The following is a 20882-nucleotide window of genomic DNA, read 5'->3' as shown; positions in this document are numbered from 1 at the left end:
TTGAAAATACAAGGACTAAAATTGAACTAACTCAAAATAAGAGGACGAAAATGAAAGAATCCTTCAAAGCTGTATAATTACAAATCTATTTGGATAAAGTACTCTAAACTTTAAAGAGAGAAACAGAAAGCAATATTATCCCCTCAAAAAATGACTCAAATAGCATTACAATAGCGAAGCAAAGAGCCAAGACTATCATTCTGTCTTGGAAGTTGGAACCTAAAATTTATAAGTTTCCACAATTTAACCACCACTTTAATAATTGATTCATAGACATACATTACACTTCTAAAACTTCCATCAAGTTAAATTGATACACAAACTCAGTCGATTTTTCATTTTCCCACTCTTGTTAGAAGCAACATAAACTCGGGTTTTGCCTTGCAAACACATCGACAAAAAGGTCGAGAACAAGAAAGTCTATCAAGTATGCTATTCTATCTCAAGCAAGGTTGATAATGTCCTCTAAGTTCTAACTATCTCAAGCAAATTGGAGCCCATGCCTGCTACAAATTTAAGTGTTCTTGTATTGTAACCTCATGTGGTGATCATGTTGAACTGAAACCTCGAAAGCTGTTGCGGAATCGTCGATATAACTGGTCCGTATCTCTGTGATCGAGTGTGAAAAACCGAAAACTAATATTTAGCTTATAAATAGCATGCCAATTTGAGGCTAATGGGATTTACAGGTACTATCAGTATCATCCAGCATCCAGAAAATCAATCTAAAATTTGTCTTTCCCTTGATATCCACCAGACCACATCTAATTGCTTATAATTCAGCAGGTTTTCAACATTGCCTAACATGATCAAATTAATCAATATGCATCAAATCCGTTTAAACGAAGAAAAATTGCAACATACCTGCACATTGTCATAGAGCTCAAACAAAGGAACTGCAAGCAGCTTCAAATTTTTAGGAACCGCGAAGTACTCTCTTTCAGACAAGTGAACAATGAAAAGCTTTTTGCATTCCTGGATCATCCAAAACCTTGATTGAGATTTTCTCTTTTTCCGTATGGAAATGAAAAAAAGTATTCAACATAAGTCAAGTATAAAGAAAAGATAAAAGTTATTTTTTTCTGAAAAGGATTTCTGCTCTCTTTATGATAAATCCTAATCGAAGTAAGACGGAAAGAACGGGAGGATGAAGAGGCCATAAGATCAGCTTTTATAATGAATGATGGGAATTTTCTACAATCCTCCCACAATGAAGGTCGAAAAAAGCAACAAAGCAGGATCCAATTAAAATAATCTTTGTAAAAGAAGGATACATATATTATATTAATATATATGACACCCTATATTATTTCAAAGTCAGGGTATTAGATTTCCATACACATGCTTCACATGTTTGTGAGTTCAATACATAAAAGGTGAATCAACATTTCCATTATATCGTAAAAAAAATTTGATATAACATACTAAAATGGCAAAATGTTGATGTGCATATATATATATATATATTATAAGTTTTCAGAAATATATATCATTTTAAACTTTGATCAAAGTTACCACAACGAAAATGTCATCAAGCACTATGGGGCGGATCCACATACCTTGGGTTTCGTAATATGAGGGGGACAATAAGGATACATAACAGTTTCAAAGTTTGGTCTCCACCAAATAGCCACACATTCACCAATCTGCAGGAAATTTGCAATGAAGAATCTAATTCCCCGTAGGAACATATATAACTTCAGTAAATAGATTTGCACGCAAAAGTAGAAGAAACGATTCGAACCTGCCAATCAGGCTGGAGAGAGGGTGAATTTGCACCCAGTTTGCTCGTGAGTTTCCTCTTTAAACCTTCAATTTCTGCAGATGTTAAAATAAACATGAGAGAGAGATTTTACTCAATGGGATGTGGGGGCTTCAATTGTGTATAAAGTCTTACCATTTTCTCCTGGCTTCAGCCGTCCCCCAGGAAGCTTGCAAAAGGTATTACCTATTTGCAGAAGTAGAATGTGGGGATGTTTATGTTCTTGCACCTGTGGAATTGAAAGTAAAAAAATTAAAAAATTAAAAAATTAAAAATTAAAAAATTAAAAGATAAAGTGATGCCACGCCCCACGGCATAATACATGACTCTCTGAATATCGGTTATTAAATTGCACCAACTAAGGAGAGTGCTTAGTGATTTAAGAAACATTCAATACCCAACTCAAAAAGGCAGAAAACTAGATTAACCTTGATAGCATTTCTGACTATGTTAACTCCTAGAAAAACCTGGCTGTAGGCTGTAACCGTATCCAGCATTCCACTTAGCACAATTCTCATTGATTACAAACAAAATTGAGATGAGGGATCTTTTTGAATAACTCTTGAAGGCTGAATCTTTTCCCCTAGGTTAGCTATGGACAAACATAGAAAATATAGTGCTATAGATGTAGCCCCAGATCCAATTCAACCAAGACCTCTGTTATGAAGTTCTGATGTAAGAAAGTGCCTTCTTTAGATCCACCTTAAAAACCAAGCTTTTCTTTTCATTTTTCCCTTTGTCCACCACTACATTGCTACTAAAACAGCATCCAACGTTTCTATCTTCCTGTTCACTTGTTCGAGTGATAGCCTTCGACAGCATGAGTTTCAACATATATTCAATCTAAAAGCTTATAAATAAAGGCAGTTAAGCAAATGAATCCAGATCTCCAACCACTTGTCAGCTTGGTCTTCTTAGAGTCTGGAGAATGCCATTATTGAAAAATGAAATGCAATATCTTCACTACTTCTCTTCAACCATGTTCCATGACTTCTTTGAAAATATGACAATGTGTCCATCACAACCTGATGGTTTACCTTTTCCATCTCATCACCAGTAAAACCTCATCTCCTTTTCTTTAAAAGGCTGCTTCATCATTATTCATTATTAGACCCAATGGAACCTGAATCAAGACCTTCAAGGAGAAAGTGAATTCCTTCAAATCGAATAAAGAGCAGAGATCCTCTTCAATTCTCGAGCTGGCCAACTTAACAAAGGATGTATCCAGCTATTGTCATGGCACCATCTTACTAGTACAATGACATTTAGACCATGCATAGGTTGGGATGTATGATGCAATGAACTGAAATCCTATTGGTTCTCCCAACTACATTTGGACTTTAATTTCATCCACAAATGTAATAAATATATTGCTAATGCATGGTAGAGAATTCCTATAGCATCGACTTCAGTGAGCTTGTTTTACATCTTGCATGATAGGAAACAAAAGGGATATATTTCAAAAGAGAATAAGAACCTCCTAAGGGTCTGGGGTAGAGGGAACTACACCTAAGAGCCTTCCAATCACAAAAAATCATCAACATGCTGTAGCTATGCGAGAATCTCATAAGTAAAGAATCCACCAAGATGTTGTATTGTAATATTACAAAAAAACAACCAAATATGCCACAAAAGAGTTCTAAAGGCACAACTTCTGACAATCTTGGCTTTTCCTTACAAGTTCCATGTGTGAATAATAATACTCCATAAGCAAATCATCCACTTTCTAAGGAGATAAAAAGACAAGCCTAAATTCCTAGTTGAGTAACTCCACGATTTCATAGAAAAGTCACAATGGAGGAAGAGGTGATCCTGATCGAGGGTATCCTCCATATGCAATCACATCCTACAACTCAAAGGAAAAAGAGACCACCTTCTAAATTTTCTTTGAAGTTTGACATCAATATTTAGACTTCTAAAAACCAAGGACATAAGGAAGACTTCAATCTTTTTCGGGCATTTATGATTCCAAATTCGACTCATCTGAGTTGTATTAGCCTTCGTACGCATAGTAAGGTTTTGAAAGGTCAAATTACTAAAGTACATACCAGAGCAGAGCCTTTAAGGGATAAAAGAAATTGATCCACACCCTCTCCCAGCTGAATGGAGTAAAGTTTTTCCACTAGGCCAACCCAATTATTCATAAATCACTATCAAGAAGCTCTCTTCTAAGGCCATGGTCCCATGCCTAGCTCTCCTGTTTAAAAGATACGACGTACGTATCAGGAAAGTAGTCTTTCAAAGGAGCTTGGTTGACCCAAATATCATGCCAAAAGTGAATGTTCCTGCCATAACCTGCCTTGCATTTGGCAAGGTGAGCAAAGAAGGGGCTATTCCTTGCAATGTCCACTCAGGCTCGTTTTTTTTTTCTTTTTTGAAGTCAATCATCAAACCCAGAGGCTTGATACCATGAATCCTAGAAATAATCTTGTGCCACAAAGAATTCTTCCCTTGGGTAAATCTTCAAATCCATTTGGTGAGAAGAGAGGTATTTCGATGTTCAAGGGAGCCCAACCCCAAACCCTGGCAGGGCTGTCTAATCCCATATGAAAAAGTTACTATAGGCTTGTAAACACCACCACTCCACACAAAGTGTCTGATAAATTTTTCCACAGAAGTCATAACATTCTTTGGAGCTCTTAGGAGAGAAAAGTGATATAAAGGCAAGCTACTAAGGAGGGATTGGATTGGGCAAGGTTCACCCTACTAGCTTTAGAGAGAATGAGGCATTTCCGACCATCCATCTTAGTACTTAGTTCCTCATGAATTTTTGGGTCACATTCTGTATTTTAAAACCAACTTGTGGTTGGCTTAAATCCTAATGGATTTTGGATATCTTGGAGTTGTTTTACCAGACACACAAATGTCAGTTACAGAGGTATTAAAATATCAGCCAGACACGTAAATGTCAGTTACAAAACAGATTAGTTAATAAAGTTGAAATATAGTGTAATTGGAAGAGCACCGAAGAACGACTCAATGTATCCATTGAGTATCAAAGTGTACACAGGTGGGGAGATCCCATGTTAAATCATATAAAGATATCATTGGATGTTTACTTTTGGTATAAGGTCCAGATTTAGTGATCCTTGTCTTTCAATTGAATGCGTACCACTCAGGTAAAGAACGGATAGGAGAATAAAATATTCAACAACACAATTTTCCCTTTAATTCCCTACGCAAGTGTCAATAATTTAGATGAAGGATGTAGATAAGACAGCATTTTTTCCTTTAAAATATAATAATTTGTTACAAGACATTTCCAATTATTCACAATTCACAAATGAAGACACAAACCATGACATCGAACTAATAACCCTGCATTCTAATGATCTATTTAAACGCTATTTTTTTTTTATTAAAGAGAGAAACAAAAACACTAATAAGTATAACAAAGCAAGGCCATGAGTACTGAAGAAGGTACATACTAACCAGCAGAATTGCTTCAACACTTGTCCTCATGCCTTCCTTCATATAGCTGTGAACGAAACACCAGTACGTGTTATTCATTCCACTCAATGTCCCTCCAAAGCCAGTAAATGGAAGATCAAGTTTTTAGACCGGGATTAATAGGAAACAAATAACAATAAGAAAAATATTAAGTTTACCTATGAACAAATAGCTTGAATAAAATAAACAATACACTTTCATCCAGAACTCTGTTTCAAAGTATTTAAGTTCGCGACAATACCGCTATTGGTCCACCCCATAAAAAAAGGGCAAAAAAAAAAAGGTCCTCCATACCAATCTTACTCATTTTTCTGAAATTAGAAACACATTATGTACTCGGCTCTACACTCTACATCATGTAATTTCATAAAACCCCGTATTATCAAATCTTGCAACAAATGGCCGAGGATAATCATAATCATACAGCATTTTCCAAGATTCAATGTAGTGATATACACATCAAATGTAAAATGACCAAGAATCCACCATAAGTTCCTAGCTTTCAAGAACACTACAGCCCTAAGACGTTGAAAAACAAGAACAAATTAGGGTTTAAGGAATCGAGAAAATTTGCAGTACTTGACTTTCATGCGAGCAAGACGATCGGCGACGGAGGTGTCCTTCTCGAGTTTCGGCTCTTTGGTACCGAAGGTGTAGCTGGAAAGTGGATAGGTGTTCACCACCGGCGACGTCACCATGGCTGTGTTCACTCTGCAGCTGCCGAGCAAAGCTGGGAGGAAGTAGAGAAACCTGGTGGTGACCTGCGATCAGTACTTACGAGCGTTTTGAAGGTTAATTGATTTAAATGTCTTTTAACAAGTGAGATTTGATTAAATATCCCCATAAATAATTTGTCAAAATAGCTCTAGTTTTGTAAAATGGCCCTAATGGTTGATAGTTGGCATTTAAAAAAAAATGGCAATCGACTTAATTGGTTGTTTGATATTCTTTAGTCAAGTGGTAAATTCGGTTTCTATGATCGAGAAAGAGTTGGAATTTAGTTTTATAATTTACTATAGTTTAATTAGAATAGTATCAAATTGTAGGAACTCTTTTTTAGATTTTATCGAACAATAAAAACAAAATTTTAGCTTTCAGAATTATAGAGACTAGATTATAATTTTAATCAATTTATATAGATCAAATTTATAATTTAATAATATTCCTTCGTGATTTTATTTTTAAATATATTAGATATTACTTTTCAATTCTTTTATGTAAATGACTGAGTTAAAACTATATGTGCGTTTACAATAATAGTCCAACTTCAATCAAGTTATAACTCTCGTTGTACACATCTATGCATGCACTTTTCAAAAAAAGTTGAGTAAATTGCATGTATTGGAGACGCTAACGTATTTGTAATTTAATTTTGAACGTGTATTTTAGCATGTATATATTTTGTGTCTGAAATCAAATATATATGTAGACTCGTTAATCATAAGCTTACGACCTCTAATTAATCGAGTATATTCACCAATGAACTAGTTTTTACATGTTTCATATCCAAAATGTTAGATGGATGACATTGCCTGCTCAATAAAAAAGGATGTTTTATATGAGTTTAAAACCAAGTAATTTTTTTACTCAACAATGATAAAAATTATTTTTATTTGACTTTTAAATTGGGGATTTATACAATGGTCGGCTGAGTTACGTCTATATTATGACCATTGATAAAAATAATCCAACTAACAAATAAGAAAAGATTGTTTATTGTTACATAGGACATCAATTTATCGACGTATACAGAATTAAATTGATTAATCAAAGATTTTCTCAAGAAAATAATTACTCTACAACTCGAAATTTCTCTAATTGTCTCCTATTATCACGCTAAACTTTTTAAATAGTTTTTTTGTTGAACAATTAAGCTTGCACAATTTGTAACGTGACATTTAGATGTTCATCACGTCACACATTCATTTTTGTTTCGTTTTATAAATAAATAAATTAATTAATTTATAGTTTAGCTCTTGTTTCACGTCCTTGACGAGAAAAGCAAGGAAGGGTACTTTTGGAAATAAGAAGGTCATTTTGACAAAATTTACTATTCAGGCTATTTGGACAAATCTAATTACTAGAGAGTCCATTTAGCCAAAATTATCATTGTCCGTTCTACTAAAGTTAGGACTGCGCAATAAAACGTTCTCGTTCGCGGCAAAGCTCATTCTTCCCGGAGGCAGGCTTTGAGTGGTAAGCGGCTGTTCATAACCTCGCTTTGCGCTTTGTCGATCATCCTTTCAGTTCTTGAAGGTAGCTACCGTGTTTCATCTTGTTGCTTCACTGGTTGATTTTTATGGTGCACGTGTTTGGTTTGAGTTTTTTTTTTTTTTTTTTTTTTTTTTTTGTTATTTTGATTCTTAAACCATGCACAGTTAGATTAGTAGCTAGAATCTTAATTTCGGTTTGAAAATTTATCATGATGCTGCGTAGTGGATGAGTACCTGGAAGAAACTTGTACTATGAGTGAGGAATACAGAAGGCATTCTTATCTCGTTTGGTTGACCTGCTACTTAAACAAGCTAATGGCTTCTTTGTCCAAATAGAGAATGTCTTTGGAATCTCCTTCGGCTTTTTTCAGATTACTTATCTAACTTATCTCGTAATTATGCGTCTGTCTCTGTGCAAGACAGGAAAGGGCGTGGCTAAACCTTCTCCGTCTGCCCTTTTTGCGTGTGAAGTCATGCAAATGTGCAGCGTCCCAATTCGAGCCCCTTCCTGGTTTTCGACTCGAAAGCTCTTTGAGCAGAAGCTTTCAGATCTCCACAAGTGCACAGACCTCAACCAAGTGAAGCAAATCCACGCTCAAATTCTCAAATCCAATCTCCACATTGACCTTTACGTTGTCCCCAAACTCATATCTGCATTCTCCCTCTGTCGCCAAATGCCCCTCGCCACCCACGCTTTCAATCAAGTTCAATATCCAAACGTCCATTTGTACAACACTATGATTCGAGCCCACACCCATAACTCACAACCCTCACAAGCCTTCGCCACTTTCTTCGCTATGCAATGTGATGGATTCTACCCCGATAATTTCACTTTCCCGTTTCTTTTGAAAGCTTGTACAGGGAATGTGTGGCTGCATGTAGTTGAAATGGTACATGCCCAAATTGAGAAATTTGGGTTCATGTCGGATGTATTTGTGCCAAATTCTCTTATTGATTCATATTCCAAATGTGGATCTCGTGGAATTTCAGCAGCGAAGAAGTTGTTTGTGTCAATGGGGGCTTGTAGGGATGTTGTGTCATGGAATTCAATGATCTCTGGATTTGCAAAGGGTGGTTTGTATGAAGAAGCTCGGAAGGTGTTCGATGAAATGCCTGAAAGGGATGGTATTAGTTGGAACACAATGTTGGATGGGTATGTTAAAGTTGGGAAAATGGACGATGCGTTTAAGTTGTTTGATGAAATGCCTGAGAGGAATGTTGTCTCTTGGTCGACAATGGTGTTGGGGTATTGCAAGGCAGGGGATATGGAGATGGCACGAATATTGTTTGATAAAATGCCTGTGAAGAATTTGGTTTCTTGGACCATAATTATCTCTGGGTTTGCTGAGAAAGGGCTAGCTAGAGAGGCCGTTGGCTTGTTTGAGCAAATGGAAAAGGCTTGCTTAAAATTTGACGATGGGACGGTAATAAGTATTTTGTCTGCTTGTGCGGAGTCTGGTTTGCTTGGGCTTGGTGAGAAAATACATGCTTCCATTAAGAACAACAATTTCAAATGTACTATTGAAATCTCCAATGCTTTGGTTAATATGTATGCAAAATGTGGTAGGTTGAATATTGCATACAAGGTTTTTAATGATATAAAAAATAAAGATGTTGTATCTTGGAATGCCATGCTTCAAGGGTTGGCAATGCATGGACATGGAGTGAAAGCACTTGAGCTTTTCAAAAGAATGAAAGAAGAGGGTTTCTCACCTGACAAAATTACAATGATCGGAGTTTTATGTGCTTGTACGCATGCAGGATTGATCGACGATGGCATTCAATACTTCTCTACCATGGAAAGGGACTATGCCCTTGTTCCTGAAGTTGAGCATTATGGTTGCATGGTAGACCTTTTGGGTCGCAAGGGAAGGCTTGAGGAAGCCGTAAGGCTCATTCGCAACATGCCAATGGAACCAAATGTCATCATTTGGGGAGCCCTTTTAGGGGCATGTCGTATGCATAATGCTGTTGAACTTGCGAGGGAGGTTCTTGATCATTTGGTTAAGTTGGAACCGTCTGACTCGGGTAATTTATCCATGTTGTCGAACATATATGCTGCGGCAGGGGATTGGGACTGTGTCGCCGACATGAGGTTGAGAATGCGGAGTACTGGAACTCAAAAACCATCGGGTGCTAGTTCCATCGAGGTTGACAATGAGGTTCATGAATTTACAGTATTTGATCGGTCACATCCGAAATCTGATAATATATATCATGTGATTAATGGATTGCGTCGTGAACTTAAGCAAGTTGAGTGCTTTTCAAACATGTGTTGATAGAGTTTGGAGTAGCTATAGAATAGTAGAAGACTGCTGCTTAGAAATGTTGGAATGCATCTTTCTCTGCTTGCTGGAGTTGCTGATGCAATGGAGAATATTATCTTGAAATGTGACAAGATTGTGTAGTTGAAACATGATGAGGCTTGTTTAATAGTAAAGGCTAGGAGGTAAGTGATTAGTTTTTCTTCCTTAAAAAAAAAAACCTATCCAACTTTTCACTCGAAAAAAAATTAAGAATTAGTTGCCCTTGTGTTACCAGGTGCTAATGGAGAGGCAGGGTAAAGATGACATCCATGACTGCACAATTAAGCTGGTTCGTATTACCATTCTTAATGTCTTATTAATTTTTTTAAACAAGTTGATGAAATAATTGTTAGAACTAAGGTGTCGGTGCCTGTCGACAGAGAGTAAATCCTCAAAAACAGAGAGACAAGGTGTACATTGGCTGTGGTGCTGGATTTGGAGGCGATAGGCCAACAGCAGCTCTTAAATTGCTTCAGAGGGTCAAAAGCCTAAACTATCTCATACTTGAATGTCTAGCAGAACGCACTCTTGCAGATCGCTATCAAGTTATGTTGTCTGGTGGTGATGGTTATGATTCAAGGAGTATGTCCATGTTTAACAATCATATTTAACCTACAAATTTTCTATCAATTATTTTTTTATCATTTCTTTCTCACATTTATATTTCTTGAAAGTTCCTAAGATTGTTGAGATGGTAGTTTTTGTTAAGAAGCTGGCAAATGGTTCCTTACATTTGTTAGTAGTATGTTAGTATCTCTAAAAATATTGAACCTCCTCTTCATACATTGACATTTGAATACGATGATTTTTGTAGAAAATTTTCTCTATTTTGTGCAACAAGATTGTTACTTCATGCTATACTCAGATTGCAATCTGACTCCTCATTTTGCCTTTGTGTCCAGTTCAAAGTTTGCTTTGAGTCCACTTGGCCAATTGAGCAAAAATGAGTGGATGTTGAGAAGAGAACCACCAAGATATACTAAGGTTTAGTAGGAGATTTTCTAAATTATCCAAAAGAGAAAGGACATTTTTGCAAAATGCATAATATAAAAAGAATACGAAATGGGGCAAGTATTTTGAATGATGCAAAGACCAATTACCTTGCTGTAATGGAATCTCATACACTGGTTTTAAGACATCTTCTCATCACATTCAATTACTGGATCTGATTTTATGGAACTGCCAAGAAGTTAGTCGGTTTTTTATAACTCACTGAGTTTCTTGTTTGTTAAGCTAATTTCCCTGGAAGTTATCTTGTAGTTCTATAATATTCTACTAACTACAATGGGTTGCGCAAAAGGCAAGCATTGAATTGAACAAGAAAAAAAATTGAAATATACGAGAAATTTACCCAAGAAGGTCTTCTATCATGATGTGTTATTGAACTTCGGTCTCATTATACATTTTCTTGAACTTTATCTCCATTAATATCTTTCATGTCAAGTCAGTTTTTGCAAACTTTTCAGTGCTTCACTCTTGACTTTTATTGGAATTACTCTATAGTTGCAGATTGGATGAAATTGCTTCTTCCGTTGGCTATGAAGAGAAATATTTGCATAATTACCAACATGGGTGCAAGTAAGATATTAAAGTCCAAAAAAGTTTCAAATCCTTATTCTGCTTAGTTATGAGAGGTGGTTTGATCTGGTGGTGGTGGTTAATTACTTATCTATCATCTCTCCTTTTCTTTCCTGGGTAGTGGACCCCCCTGCGGCTCAGCGAAATGTTATAGAAATAGCAGGCAGTCTGGGGTTGAATGTTTCTGTTGCAGTTGCTTATGAGGTTTCAGTAAAAGAACCAGGTAATTGTTCTTTATTATTTTTAGAGGTCTATATGGATTATCTGTCCAGTAAAGATTGATTTCTAAGAATTATTGCTGTGCCCTCCCAAATGGTGGGCAAAATTTAGTTCTTTTTTCCAGTCGATATTTCATAACATGACTTCACAAAATATAAATTACAACCAATGCTGGTAGTTTTGGAATACGGCAGCCACTCAAGACGCTTTTCTTTTACTCTTTTTTGTTCATTATCGGTGTCTTTAAAGGTGAGCTCATCGTTGGTTTGATCAATGAAAGGCATTAGCACATATCTGGGAGCAGCTCCTATTGTTGAGTGTCTGGAAAAGTACCATCCAAATGTCATTATTACTTCACGCATTGCAGATGCTGCCCTTTTCTTGGCTCCAATGGTAGGAAGTGATTTCTATGTGATGCTGGCACAATCTTTTAGAAGCAATTCATACTTATGTTTCTTTTTTCAATACAACCTTTGTTACCTTTAGAAACAATGCCGTTTTTAAGGAGAATATCAATCACTTTAGAGAAGTTGCTTTGTGCCTCCTTTGGGGGAGGGAAAACTTTATGAATTTTAGGGATTTCAGCCTTTTTTTTTGGGCTTCAACCATGTTACAGAAAATATCTCCAGTTGATTGTGATAGAAGAAATGTTGGTAAAATTTTTATTTTATTTTTTGAAAAATAACATCTTGGATTATGTGTAGTCGGGACAAAGATAAAGAATATTGGAGAGATGGATATTCATTGTTTTAGTGAAAATAGTGAACTTGATGGGTATCATATTGGTAGTCTGACTTTATACTTCATACTATCATCAAGGACTCCATAACAACATGCATACATTTAGGTCTATGAACTTGGTTGGAACTGGGATGATTTTCCACGGCTAGCACAGGGAATACTGGCTGGTCATCTTCTAGAATGTGGCTGTCAACTTACAGGGGGATACTTTATGCATCCAGGTCTACTTCTCCTTCATACCCACCCAAACCCCAATTCTTTGTATGTAAAGCATGGAACTCATAGTTGTAGTTTGGCTTATGATTCAAACAATCTTTAAATGTTATCTTCCCCAGGAGACAAGTATAGAAGCATGTCTTTACAACAGCTTCTGAATATATCACTGCCTTATGCGGAAATTGAGTGTGATGGAAGAATCACTGTAGCCAAGGCAGAAGAGACTGGAGGTCTTTTGAATTTCAGTACATGTGCCGAACAACTTCTGTATGAGGTTGGTGATCCATCGGCTTATATCACCCCTGATATGGTAAGTTAGATGTATTATAGGGCTACTTTGATGGATTGAATACAAAGGCAAAATACAAATATAACTGGTTGCGATTGCAGGTGGTTGACTTCAGCAATGTTTCGTTTTGCTCTATATCCAGCTCTAGGGTTTTCTGTTCCGGAGCAAAACCATCTATTCAAGGAACGCCCGAGAAACTCTTACAGTTGGCTCCAAAGGTTTTTTTGGTCATGAATATCTAAACTTTTAACAGATGGATAAATGAGTCATTTGCTTCGGAGTCTATGAGTGAAATGCCTGGAAGATCAAGAGACTAACCTTGATTTGAACATCGGGGATTGGTTTAAAATAAACTAAGGAATCAATAGGAAGACCTACTATTTTTTTTTTTGAGCAAATATCAATTTATACCCCTGAACTTTGAGTGTTGTATCAATTTAAACTCTAAACTAATTATTGTATCAATTTAAACCCTGAACTTTGAAGATTGTATCAATTTAAATCTCAAACTAATAATTGTATCGATTTAAACATTGAACTTTTATAAATGTATCAATTTAAATCCTAAACTTTCATAATTGTATCAACTTAGACCCTCCATTGTGTTTTATTTTGATACACTTATGAATGTTCAGGGTTTAAATCAACACTTATGAAAGTTCAAGGTTTAAATTGATATAATTATAAGTTTAGGGTTTAAATTGATATAATTATAAGTTTGGGTTTAAATTGATACAAATCTCAAGTTCAGGGTTTAAATTGATACAACTCCCAAAGTTTAAGGTTTAAATTGATTCAATCCCTAAAGTTTAAGGGGGTATAAATTGATATTTGCCCATTTTTTCCAAAGAATTTTTTTAAAAAATATATATGGAGTTATACAAGTATATTAGACTAAGAAGTTCCCATCTTGGAAAGCCAAGCTCTCAGGTATTCCAGAATGTTGTTGATGACTAGCTGGAAAACATGAGGAATATATGCTTGCCCATTTATCTTTATTCATGAAAGAGCAGGCTCTTTATTTCCTACGCATGATCAGAGCCAATATTGCGTATTCATCTTCGGCTAATTAGAGTGCTTTTAGCGATGCGATTGAGATATTACCCTGGAGATGATCCTTCCTTTTATTTTCTATCTTTGTAAGCTAATTCTGGATGTGACATATCAGGATTGTGGATGGAAAGGATGGGGAGAGATATCCTATGGGGGACGTGAATGTGTTCTGCGTGCTAAAGCCGCAGACTATCTGGTAATTCAATAGACAGCTTTCACATTGTTTCACTATAACTTTCCATCTTTGACATTTTTTTCTATTATATAATTTTGATTCATATTGGCTTTCTTGAAATGACTATTGGTGCTATGGTTCAGTAAATTAAGATTCTTTAACATGCCTAGTTTTATCACACTTTTCTTGTTTTTCATTTCACAGGTTCGGTCGTGGATTGAAGAACTGTTGATTGGTGTTAATCAGGATATAGTCTCTTACACAATTGGACTTGACAGCCTTAAAGCATCCAACAATAGTAGCACTAGTGTTGAAGATATTAGGTTGCGCATGGATGGACTTTTCAAGCAGAAGGAGCACGCTCTCCTGTTTGTTAGAGAATTTACAGCTTTATACACAAATGGACCAGCTGGTGGTGGCGGCATCAGGTTGATGCACACTGTAATTGCCCTTTCTTTAATTGTGACAGTTTGAAATCTGTTTATACTTGTTATTTCCTTCATATTCATGATTGTTTAAATTGACGGGTTTTTCCATACTATATTATATACAAACCACCTATCATAGAAGTCTATTTATTTATTTATTATTATGAAACCAAGCTTTCATTGGTTACGATGAAAGGATATACAAGGCAAACAAAAAAGAAGCCCAAAAAAAACAAACCCCCACCCAATTACAACAAGGTTCTCAATCGTGTCAATCCAAAAGAATGATGCTAAGCTGATAATTACAAAACACCCTATTAACAAACGCCCATAAAGAAGTATTAAATCTAATAAAATCCAAAATATCCTCCCCTGATCTCTCTACCTCACGAAAAGTTCTACCGTTCCTCTCAAGCCAAATGCCCAACAAATCAAAGAAACAAGATTGCCAAAGAATCCTCCCTTTGTCAGGAAGGGAGGAATCAAGGGCACCTCCTCAAACATCGAACAACACCTTCTATTACGAGCTGACACAACCCCCCAAAAGTCTTAAAGAATCGATTTCACAAAGAGCAGATAAAATCACAATCCCAAAGCAAATGATCAAGCTCTTCTTCTCGTCTTCTGCAAAGCACACATCATTGAGGACGTAACACCATGGAGGACAGCTTCTGGGTACGTTCTTGAGCATTCGCTTTCTCAATAAAAACTTGCTAGGTGAAAATTTTCATTTTCTTAGGAATTTTAACCTTCCAAAGAGAGAGAAATATAGGGTTTTCTTGAAGAGGAGAAGGAGCACAAAGAATCTGAAGAAATCACACACACACACATATATAATGGAAAATCCTTTAGAGGGGCTTAGAAATTCAAGATTTAAAATATCTTCTCCCACACGAGTAAAATGATTAGAAATAACGGAAAGGAGCGTGACCATCTCACCAGCCTCACAGTCTGTGAGGGGGCAAAAAAAACCCAGGAAAAGAGAGGAAAACCTATCAGACAAAGACAAAATAGAAGCCACTGAATGCTACCTCTTATCCGGCAGATGATAAAGATTGAGGAACATAGCACATAAGAGTTTCTCTTCGAACCGATATCCTCCCAAAAATAAGTATTCAACTCGTCTCCGAAAGGGCATTTAACATACTGAGAGAACATAGGAATGCTTGGAGCAGTAGCATAACAAGGGCCTTTACAAGAACCCTTAAACCTGCCACCTGAGACCCACTCAAAAAGGATGAGGTCCATACTTCCTGACAAAAATCCTCCGCCACAAAAAGTCAGGTTCCATATGGAAATGCTATCATAGAAGATTATAGAAACTCATCTGGTAAATTAGGATGATTACACAAGCCGAATGAGTAATATGCACAGAAAGCCATGTTTATTTCCGTAGTAGTACAAACATCCAAACCATTTTGATTGACCACCAGACTTAATTGAATTGTTAAAATATACAGATAAAACTTGAAGTTGGACGGTAGCTTTTGTTTCAACCTCAAACTTGTACTTTGATGTATATGCTTTGCTGGTCTGTTACTAGATAGGAAGCATGTAACTATCAGAAACTTGTGGGAATATTATTCTTGCGGTCCATCTTAGTGCTAGAAATGCATTTTACGTGACAATGACATGATTTCTATCCTATTTTGAATTGCAGCACTGGCTACAAGAAAGAAATTGTGCTTGAAAAACAACTGGTACCTATTTCTCTCTCTCTCTCGCTGAAGTAGATATTTGGATTAACAGTAGTTCATTTTCTCTGTCGAATTCTATTGGTAACTTATTGATTCTCTTGAGTTATGATTCTTGAATATTGCCGTAATCTCTCGTTTTCATTTGTTTCCTCTTCATCTTCTTCATTAGTCCGCCAATGTCTTTTTGGTCCATAATGAGCTTTTCTCTTATCCTTCTGTCTTCAATGTCTTTTCCACTTGTGGTTTTCAAATTAGGTTGGGCGTGAAAATATTTTCTGGCAAACAGGAGTGAAGTGCACTGAAGCAGTAAAATTAGACAGTCAACCAATAGATGCTCGACAGGATCCGGCAGAGGCACGTTCTTCGCCCCAAGTGATGTTGCCATGTCCGATATCTGCTTCCGCAGAGAAACCTTTTATGGGCTTCTTCCCACCAGAACCAGGTCATTCCCCTGTTCCATCTGCTCAGGAGATTGCTCTTTACAATGTAGCCCATAGCAGAGCTGGAGACAAAGGGAATGACTTGAACTTCTCTGTCATTCCTCATTATCCTTCTGATATTGAGCGATTGAAGATGGTCATCACGCCTGAATGGGTGACGAGAGTTCTCTCGGTTCTGCATAATTCGACTCAGTTTCCTTCTTCGGATGCCAATAAGAAGAGAGACGAGTGGGTAGATGAAGACGTGAAGGTTGAAATATACGAAGTTGAAGGCATCCATTCTTTGAATGTTGTTGTTCGTAACATTCTTGATGGTGGTGTAAATTGCTCGCGGAGAATCGATCGCCATGGAAAGGCCATATCAGATCTCATCTTGAACCAGCATATTGTTTTGCCACCATAGTTTGGTGGTTCATGCAGAAGAGAGCTAAAATTCTTGAACCAGAAGGCTCTTCTGGACAATAAAGTATCTCTTTTTTCCAAAAAAAAAAAAAAAAGGGAAAAATTATGGTGAGGTGGAGGAACCCAACCTCTAATCTCAAGGTCAACAACAAAGATTTCTGTGTTAGTTGAGCTATGTTTATTTTAACTTTTACCGTAAAACTTTGAGGTCGAACTTGTGTTTCGAATGTCAGTCATTTGCGATCAAGTACAGACTATCCTTGAATTCCAAAATGGATTAATAATCCCCATGTATTACATTTCTATTTGCTTTAAATCTTCATTAAGATCTAAGTTATATTTACTTTATGAGATCAAAAGATGGGCATAGATTGTCATGTGAAGTATTTGTCATATTGGAAAATATAGCAACACAATTTGGTGTTTTTTAACCTTATGAATTTTGTAAATGTGATCAAATATTTGAAATTTTAGATTTTGAGTTACTTTGATTTTTCCAGATATATCTATAGCATATATATAGACAAATATTTAAGTTATAAACAACCGACATTTACTTTTAAAATATATCAAATAATACTAATACAATTAACACAATGAAAATTAGGTATATTTGTTAGTGTAAAATAAAAAAGTAATACAGACCAAAATGGTAAAAGATGAGAAGTCAGTTGAATTTTATCGATTAACCCGGTTAAATTTATTTATCACCCATATATTACAATTTGTAAAGTGAAAATCAAATTTCTCCTTTCAAAATCGACAGTGTAAGTTTTATCAGTCTTAAAGTTTACGGTAGAAAATATAATTTTAATCCCTAAGTTTTGAATCTAGTTTCTACTTAATTTTTAGATTTCAAAGTATTACAATTTTATCTTTGAAATTTGAGTTTCGTTTCAATTTTGTCCCGATTTCAAGATGTACATTTTAACCTTGATTGTTTTTATTTTTATTTTATTTTTTTACTAAATACTCACTTTGTTTAAAGTACTAATGAGAAGTTTTAAATTTAATTTTAACAGTAATTAAAAAAATAGTTAAACTTAAATAATTATAATTATTTTAAATGAATTGATAGATATATATTAAAAATTAAAAGTGAAAATTTTATGTTAACCGTGTAAATCTTGAAATCTAAGGACTATATTGAAATAAAATTTAAATCTAATGAATAAAACTATAACATTTTGAAACTTATATACTAAATTAAAATCAAACTCAAAATTTGAAGATTGAAAGTGTAACCTAGTCAAAATTTAAGACAAAAAAGTAATTTTTTCTCTAAATTTTATATTTTTATCACGTACGTTACAAATTCAAAATTTGTTACTCCAGAATTTTAATGGTTAAAACCCGAAAAGGAAGATAATAATCCGATTTATTATAAATATTATAATAGTTAGTAGATAGATGTCCATACTTAATGTACAAATGTCACGTGTTTCATAAATACACAACATTAGTGCCCAAGTCATCATCCTACTTGCAAAGACTCCTATAAATAGTGGTCATTTATGGGTTTTGTTGGTGTGAAGATATTAATACAAAATCTCAACTTTTTGGTGAGAAATTAGAGGAAATTTCATAATTTCAGTATTTTCTTTATTTCTTTATTTTCTTTAAGTTATTTATTTTATATCTATATATATTCCTATTCTTTTATATTCTTTTATTATTTATTTATTCTATATATATTATATTATGTTAATTTTAATATTATATTTTATTGGCATCTGTATTCCCGTTGTGCTCCTAAATTCATAGCACATTTCAGCATGAGCTCTGTCATTTTCTCTACTAAAGGTAGGTCATAAAGGTATGTCGGGTTTTTTTCCTTTTCGTTATGATTAATAAATTTAATGTTAATTTTCATATTGAATATTTATTAAATTTCTAATATAAAGACAATATTTTATGATAGTGCTGCTATGACAAATCTCACAAAATTAGAATTTTCCGCCCTTGATATTAACGATAATAATTATTTGTCATGGGTGTTTAACGCCGAAATCTACTTGGATGCTATGAATCTTGGGGAGACTATTAAAGAAGAAAATACGACATCCAGTCAAGACAAAAGCAAAAGCTATGATTTTCCTTTGTCATCATCTTCACGAGGGATTGAAAATGGGGTATCTTACCATAAAAGATTCTCGTATCTTGTGGAAAGATTTGAAAGAGAGGTATAATCATTTTAAAAAAAACAATTATTCTTCCTAAAGCTCGTTATGAGTCGATGCACTTGAGGCTACAAAATTTTAAATCAGTAAGTGATTACAACTCTGCATTCTTTAAAATCAGTTCAAAATTGTTGTTATCCGGAGAGAAAATTACTGATGTTGATATGTCAGAGAACACATTTTTTACATTTCATGTCTTGAATATCCTTCTGCAGTAGCAATATCGAGAGAAAGGTTTAAACGGTATTCTGAATTAATTTCATGTATTTTTGTGGCCGAACAAAATAATGAGTTATTGATGAAAAATCATGAATCTCGACCAACTGGAACAACACCATTCCATGAAGGAATATGGTAAATGTTAATAATTGTGGTCGAGGTCGTGGTCGCAGTTGAGGTCATAAATGTAACAGAGGAAGAAATAATAATCATTTTCGGGATGGTCGTTCTAATCATTTAAATTTCAAAAGAACCATACAAATGATGATCACAAAGGAAAAACTCCGCAAGATAATAGTTTAAAAAGTGTTGAAAATAAATACTTCCGATGCAGAATGACTGGGCATTGGACATGTACCGGTCGTACGTAAAAGCACTTAATTGATCTCTATCAAGCATCCCATAAGGGAAAAGAGAAAAATGTGGAAGCAAATTTTGCATATAAGACAATGACATATCTGACCCTTCCCATATGACAAATTTGGATGTGGTAGACTTCTTTGAACCTCCTGAAGATAAAATCGACATAATTTGATGAAACATCGGGTGTTTCATTTGATTTTAAAAATATCTAGATTTAATATTTTTTTTTTCATCTCCATGTTTTATTCTCTTAGTAGATGATAACCTTTGTATATTCCAAATGTTGTTTTTCTTATTATAATTATTTTCTTTTAATAAAGAATCCTGGATCATTTTCATATGTTGGGTGACTACAAAATGAGTAAAGAAGATATGTGTCTAGCAGAGAGTACAACTATACATACAATACTTACAAATAGAAAATATTTTTCCAAATTAACAATGTTAGAAGCAAAAGTCAATACGATATCAGGTTCTGCAAACTGATTGAAGGCTTTGGAAAAGCAAATATTATTTTGCCTAGAGCAACAAAATTTACCATTCAAATGAAAAACGTATATTGGAAAAGTTGTTTGCTTTGTCTTCTAGATTGTATTATATGTAGGAACTCTCTATGAAGAGTATCCATGAGCGCATTCGGATCTTTATGATTTCATTGTGACCGAAATACCACATACACATTCTAACAGATAGTTATGCAAATTAACATTAATTAACGGCATGCTTCGATAAATAAAATACAAGGGAAAGAGTTCTCATACCAGTTGAAGACTCTCTTCAAACGTCGAACTCAGAAGCAGCGGAAGCCCCTTTACACGAACTCTATCGCCCAGCAAACCAGTTGGCTGCAGCAACACAATCATCTACACGAACGACAGCAACTCGAACAAGCACGAACAAGTAAACAGCGGGGACGACACCACCAATTGGAGCCCTTGGTATTCTCGGAGTGAGAATCCAAAGTGTGGTCTTTGGTGAATTTGGTAAAGGTAGGAGAAAAGACAGATCGTGTAGACGAAAAGCAAGTGGGAGAGAAAGAGTTATCGTATAGCAAGGGTGCTTATCATTTAGAAAAAGCTACACAATCATGTAGGTTTTTACTAAGCGATCGTTTAATAAAAGGTAGATGATCGTTTAGAAAACGCGACACG

The 20882-nt window shown here is 35.2% G+C and overlaps 3 protein-coding genes across 8 annotated transcripts; 2 read left to right on the top strand and 1 right to left on the bottom strand.

The window, feature by feature from the left end:
* Nucleotides 1–135: 135 nt before the first annotated feature.
* Nucleotides 136–6029, bottom strand: LOC120068642 (Cleavage/polyadenylation specificity factor, 25kDa subunit). The gene is made up of 7 exons (XM_039020422.2): nt 5792–6029; nt 5195–5240; nt 1898–1991; nt 1745–1818; nt 1560–1646; nt 865–975; nt 136–609 (listed from the first exon to the last, which is right to left on the bottom strand). Exons 1-7 carry the CDS (start codon nt 5908–5910, stop codon nt 538–540), a joined length of 603 nt encoding a protein of 200 aa, XP_038876350.1. The 5' UTR covers nt 5911–6029; the 3' UTR covers nt 136–537.
* Nucleotides 6030–7332: 1303 nt separating this feature from the next.
* LOC120087281 (propionyl-CoA carboxylase) lies at nt 7333–17328 on the top strand. 6 transcript variants are annotated; one of them, XM_090307810.1, is made up of 14 exons: nt 9521–9874; nt 9967–10020; nt 10112–10313; nt 10634–10715; nt 11235–11309; nt 11431–11532; nt 11809–11921; nt 12376–12490; nt 12605–12795; nt 12876–12992; nt 13943–14023; nt 14207–14430; nt 16091–16130; nt 16383–17328. In XM_090307810.1, the coding sequence occupies exons 5-14, from the start codon at nt 11246–11248 to the stop codon at nt 16968–16970; spliced, it is 1635 nt and encodes a 544-aa protein (XP_090163936.1). In that variant the 5' UTR covers nt 9521–9874; nt 9967–10020; nt 10112–10313; nt 10634–10715; nt 11235–11245; the 3' UTR covers nt 16971–17328. The 6 variants fall into 6 exon arrangements, with proteins under 6 accessions (XP_090163930.1, XP_090163935.1, XP_038900167.1 ...); XM_090307804.1 differs by lacking the exons at nt 9521–9874; nt 10634–10715 and adding an exon at nt 7333–7408; XM_090307809.1 differs by lacking the exons at nt 9521–9874; nt 10634–10715 and adding an exon at nt 7333–7468 and having other exon boundaries at nt 11241–11309.
* LOC150038196 (Tetratricopeptide repeat (TPR)-like superfamily protein) lies at nt 7899–9844 on the top strand. The gene has a single exon (XM_090307813.1). The coding sequence runs from the start codon at nt 7899–7901 to the stop codon at nt 9702–9704; it is 1806 nt and encodes a 601-aa protein (XP_090163939.1). The 3' UTR covers nt 9705–9844.
* Nucleotides 17329–20882: the final 3554 nt, after the last annotated feature.

Source organism: Benincasa hispida, chromosome 1 (genome assembly GCF_027475165.1).
Source record: "Benincasa hispida cultivar pf3 chromosome 1, pf3_genome.v1.1, whole genome shotgun sequence".
NCBI lineage: Eukaryota > Viridiplantae > Streptophyta > Magnoliopsida > Cucurbitales > Cucurbitaceae > Benincasa > Benincasa hispida.
Note: the sequence above shows the minus strand (reverse complement) of the source record. Positions and strands in the feature narration are given on the sequence as shown.

What these genes read in the sequence shown, in the direction of transcription:
- LOC120087281 (XM_090307804.1), top strand. Translation starts at nt 9,973, where the DNA reads ATGGAGAGGCAGGGTAAAGATGACATCCATGACTGCACAATTAAGCTG. An exon ending in AATTACCAACATGGGTGCAA is followed by an intron (nt 11,310 to 11,430) that starts GTAAGATATTAA and finishes TTTCCTGGGTAG; the next exon opens with TGGACCCCCCTGCGGCTCAG. An exon ending in TCTTACAGTTGGCTCCAAAG is followed by an intron (nt 12,993 to 13,942) that starts GTTTTTTTGGTC and finishes GTGACATATCAG; the next exon opens with GATTGTGGATGGAAAGGATG.
- LOC120068642 (XM_039020422.2), bottom strand. Translation starts at nt 5,910, where the DNA reads ATGGTGACGTCGCCGGTGGTGAACACCTATCCACTTTCCAGCTACACC. An exon ending in CTTGCTCGCATGAAAGTCAA is followed by an intron (nt 5,241 to 5,791) that starts GTACTGCAAATT and finishes TTTCGTTCACAG; the next exon opens with CTATATGAAGGAAGGCATGA. An exon ending in CTCTCCAGCCTGATTGGCAG is followed by an intron (nt 1,647 to 1,744) that starts GTTCGAATCGTT and finishes AATTTCCTGCAG; the next exon opens with ATTGGTGAATGTGTGGCTAT.
- LOC150038196 (XM_090307813.1), top strand. Translation starts at nt 7,899, where the DNA reads ATGCAAATGTGCAGCGTCCCAATTCGAGCCCCTTCCTGGTTTTCGACT.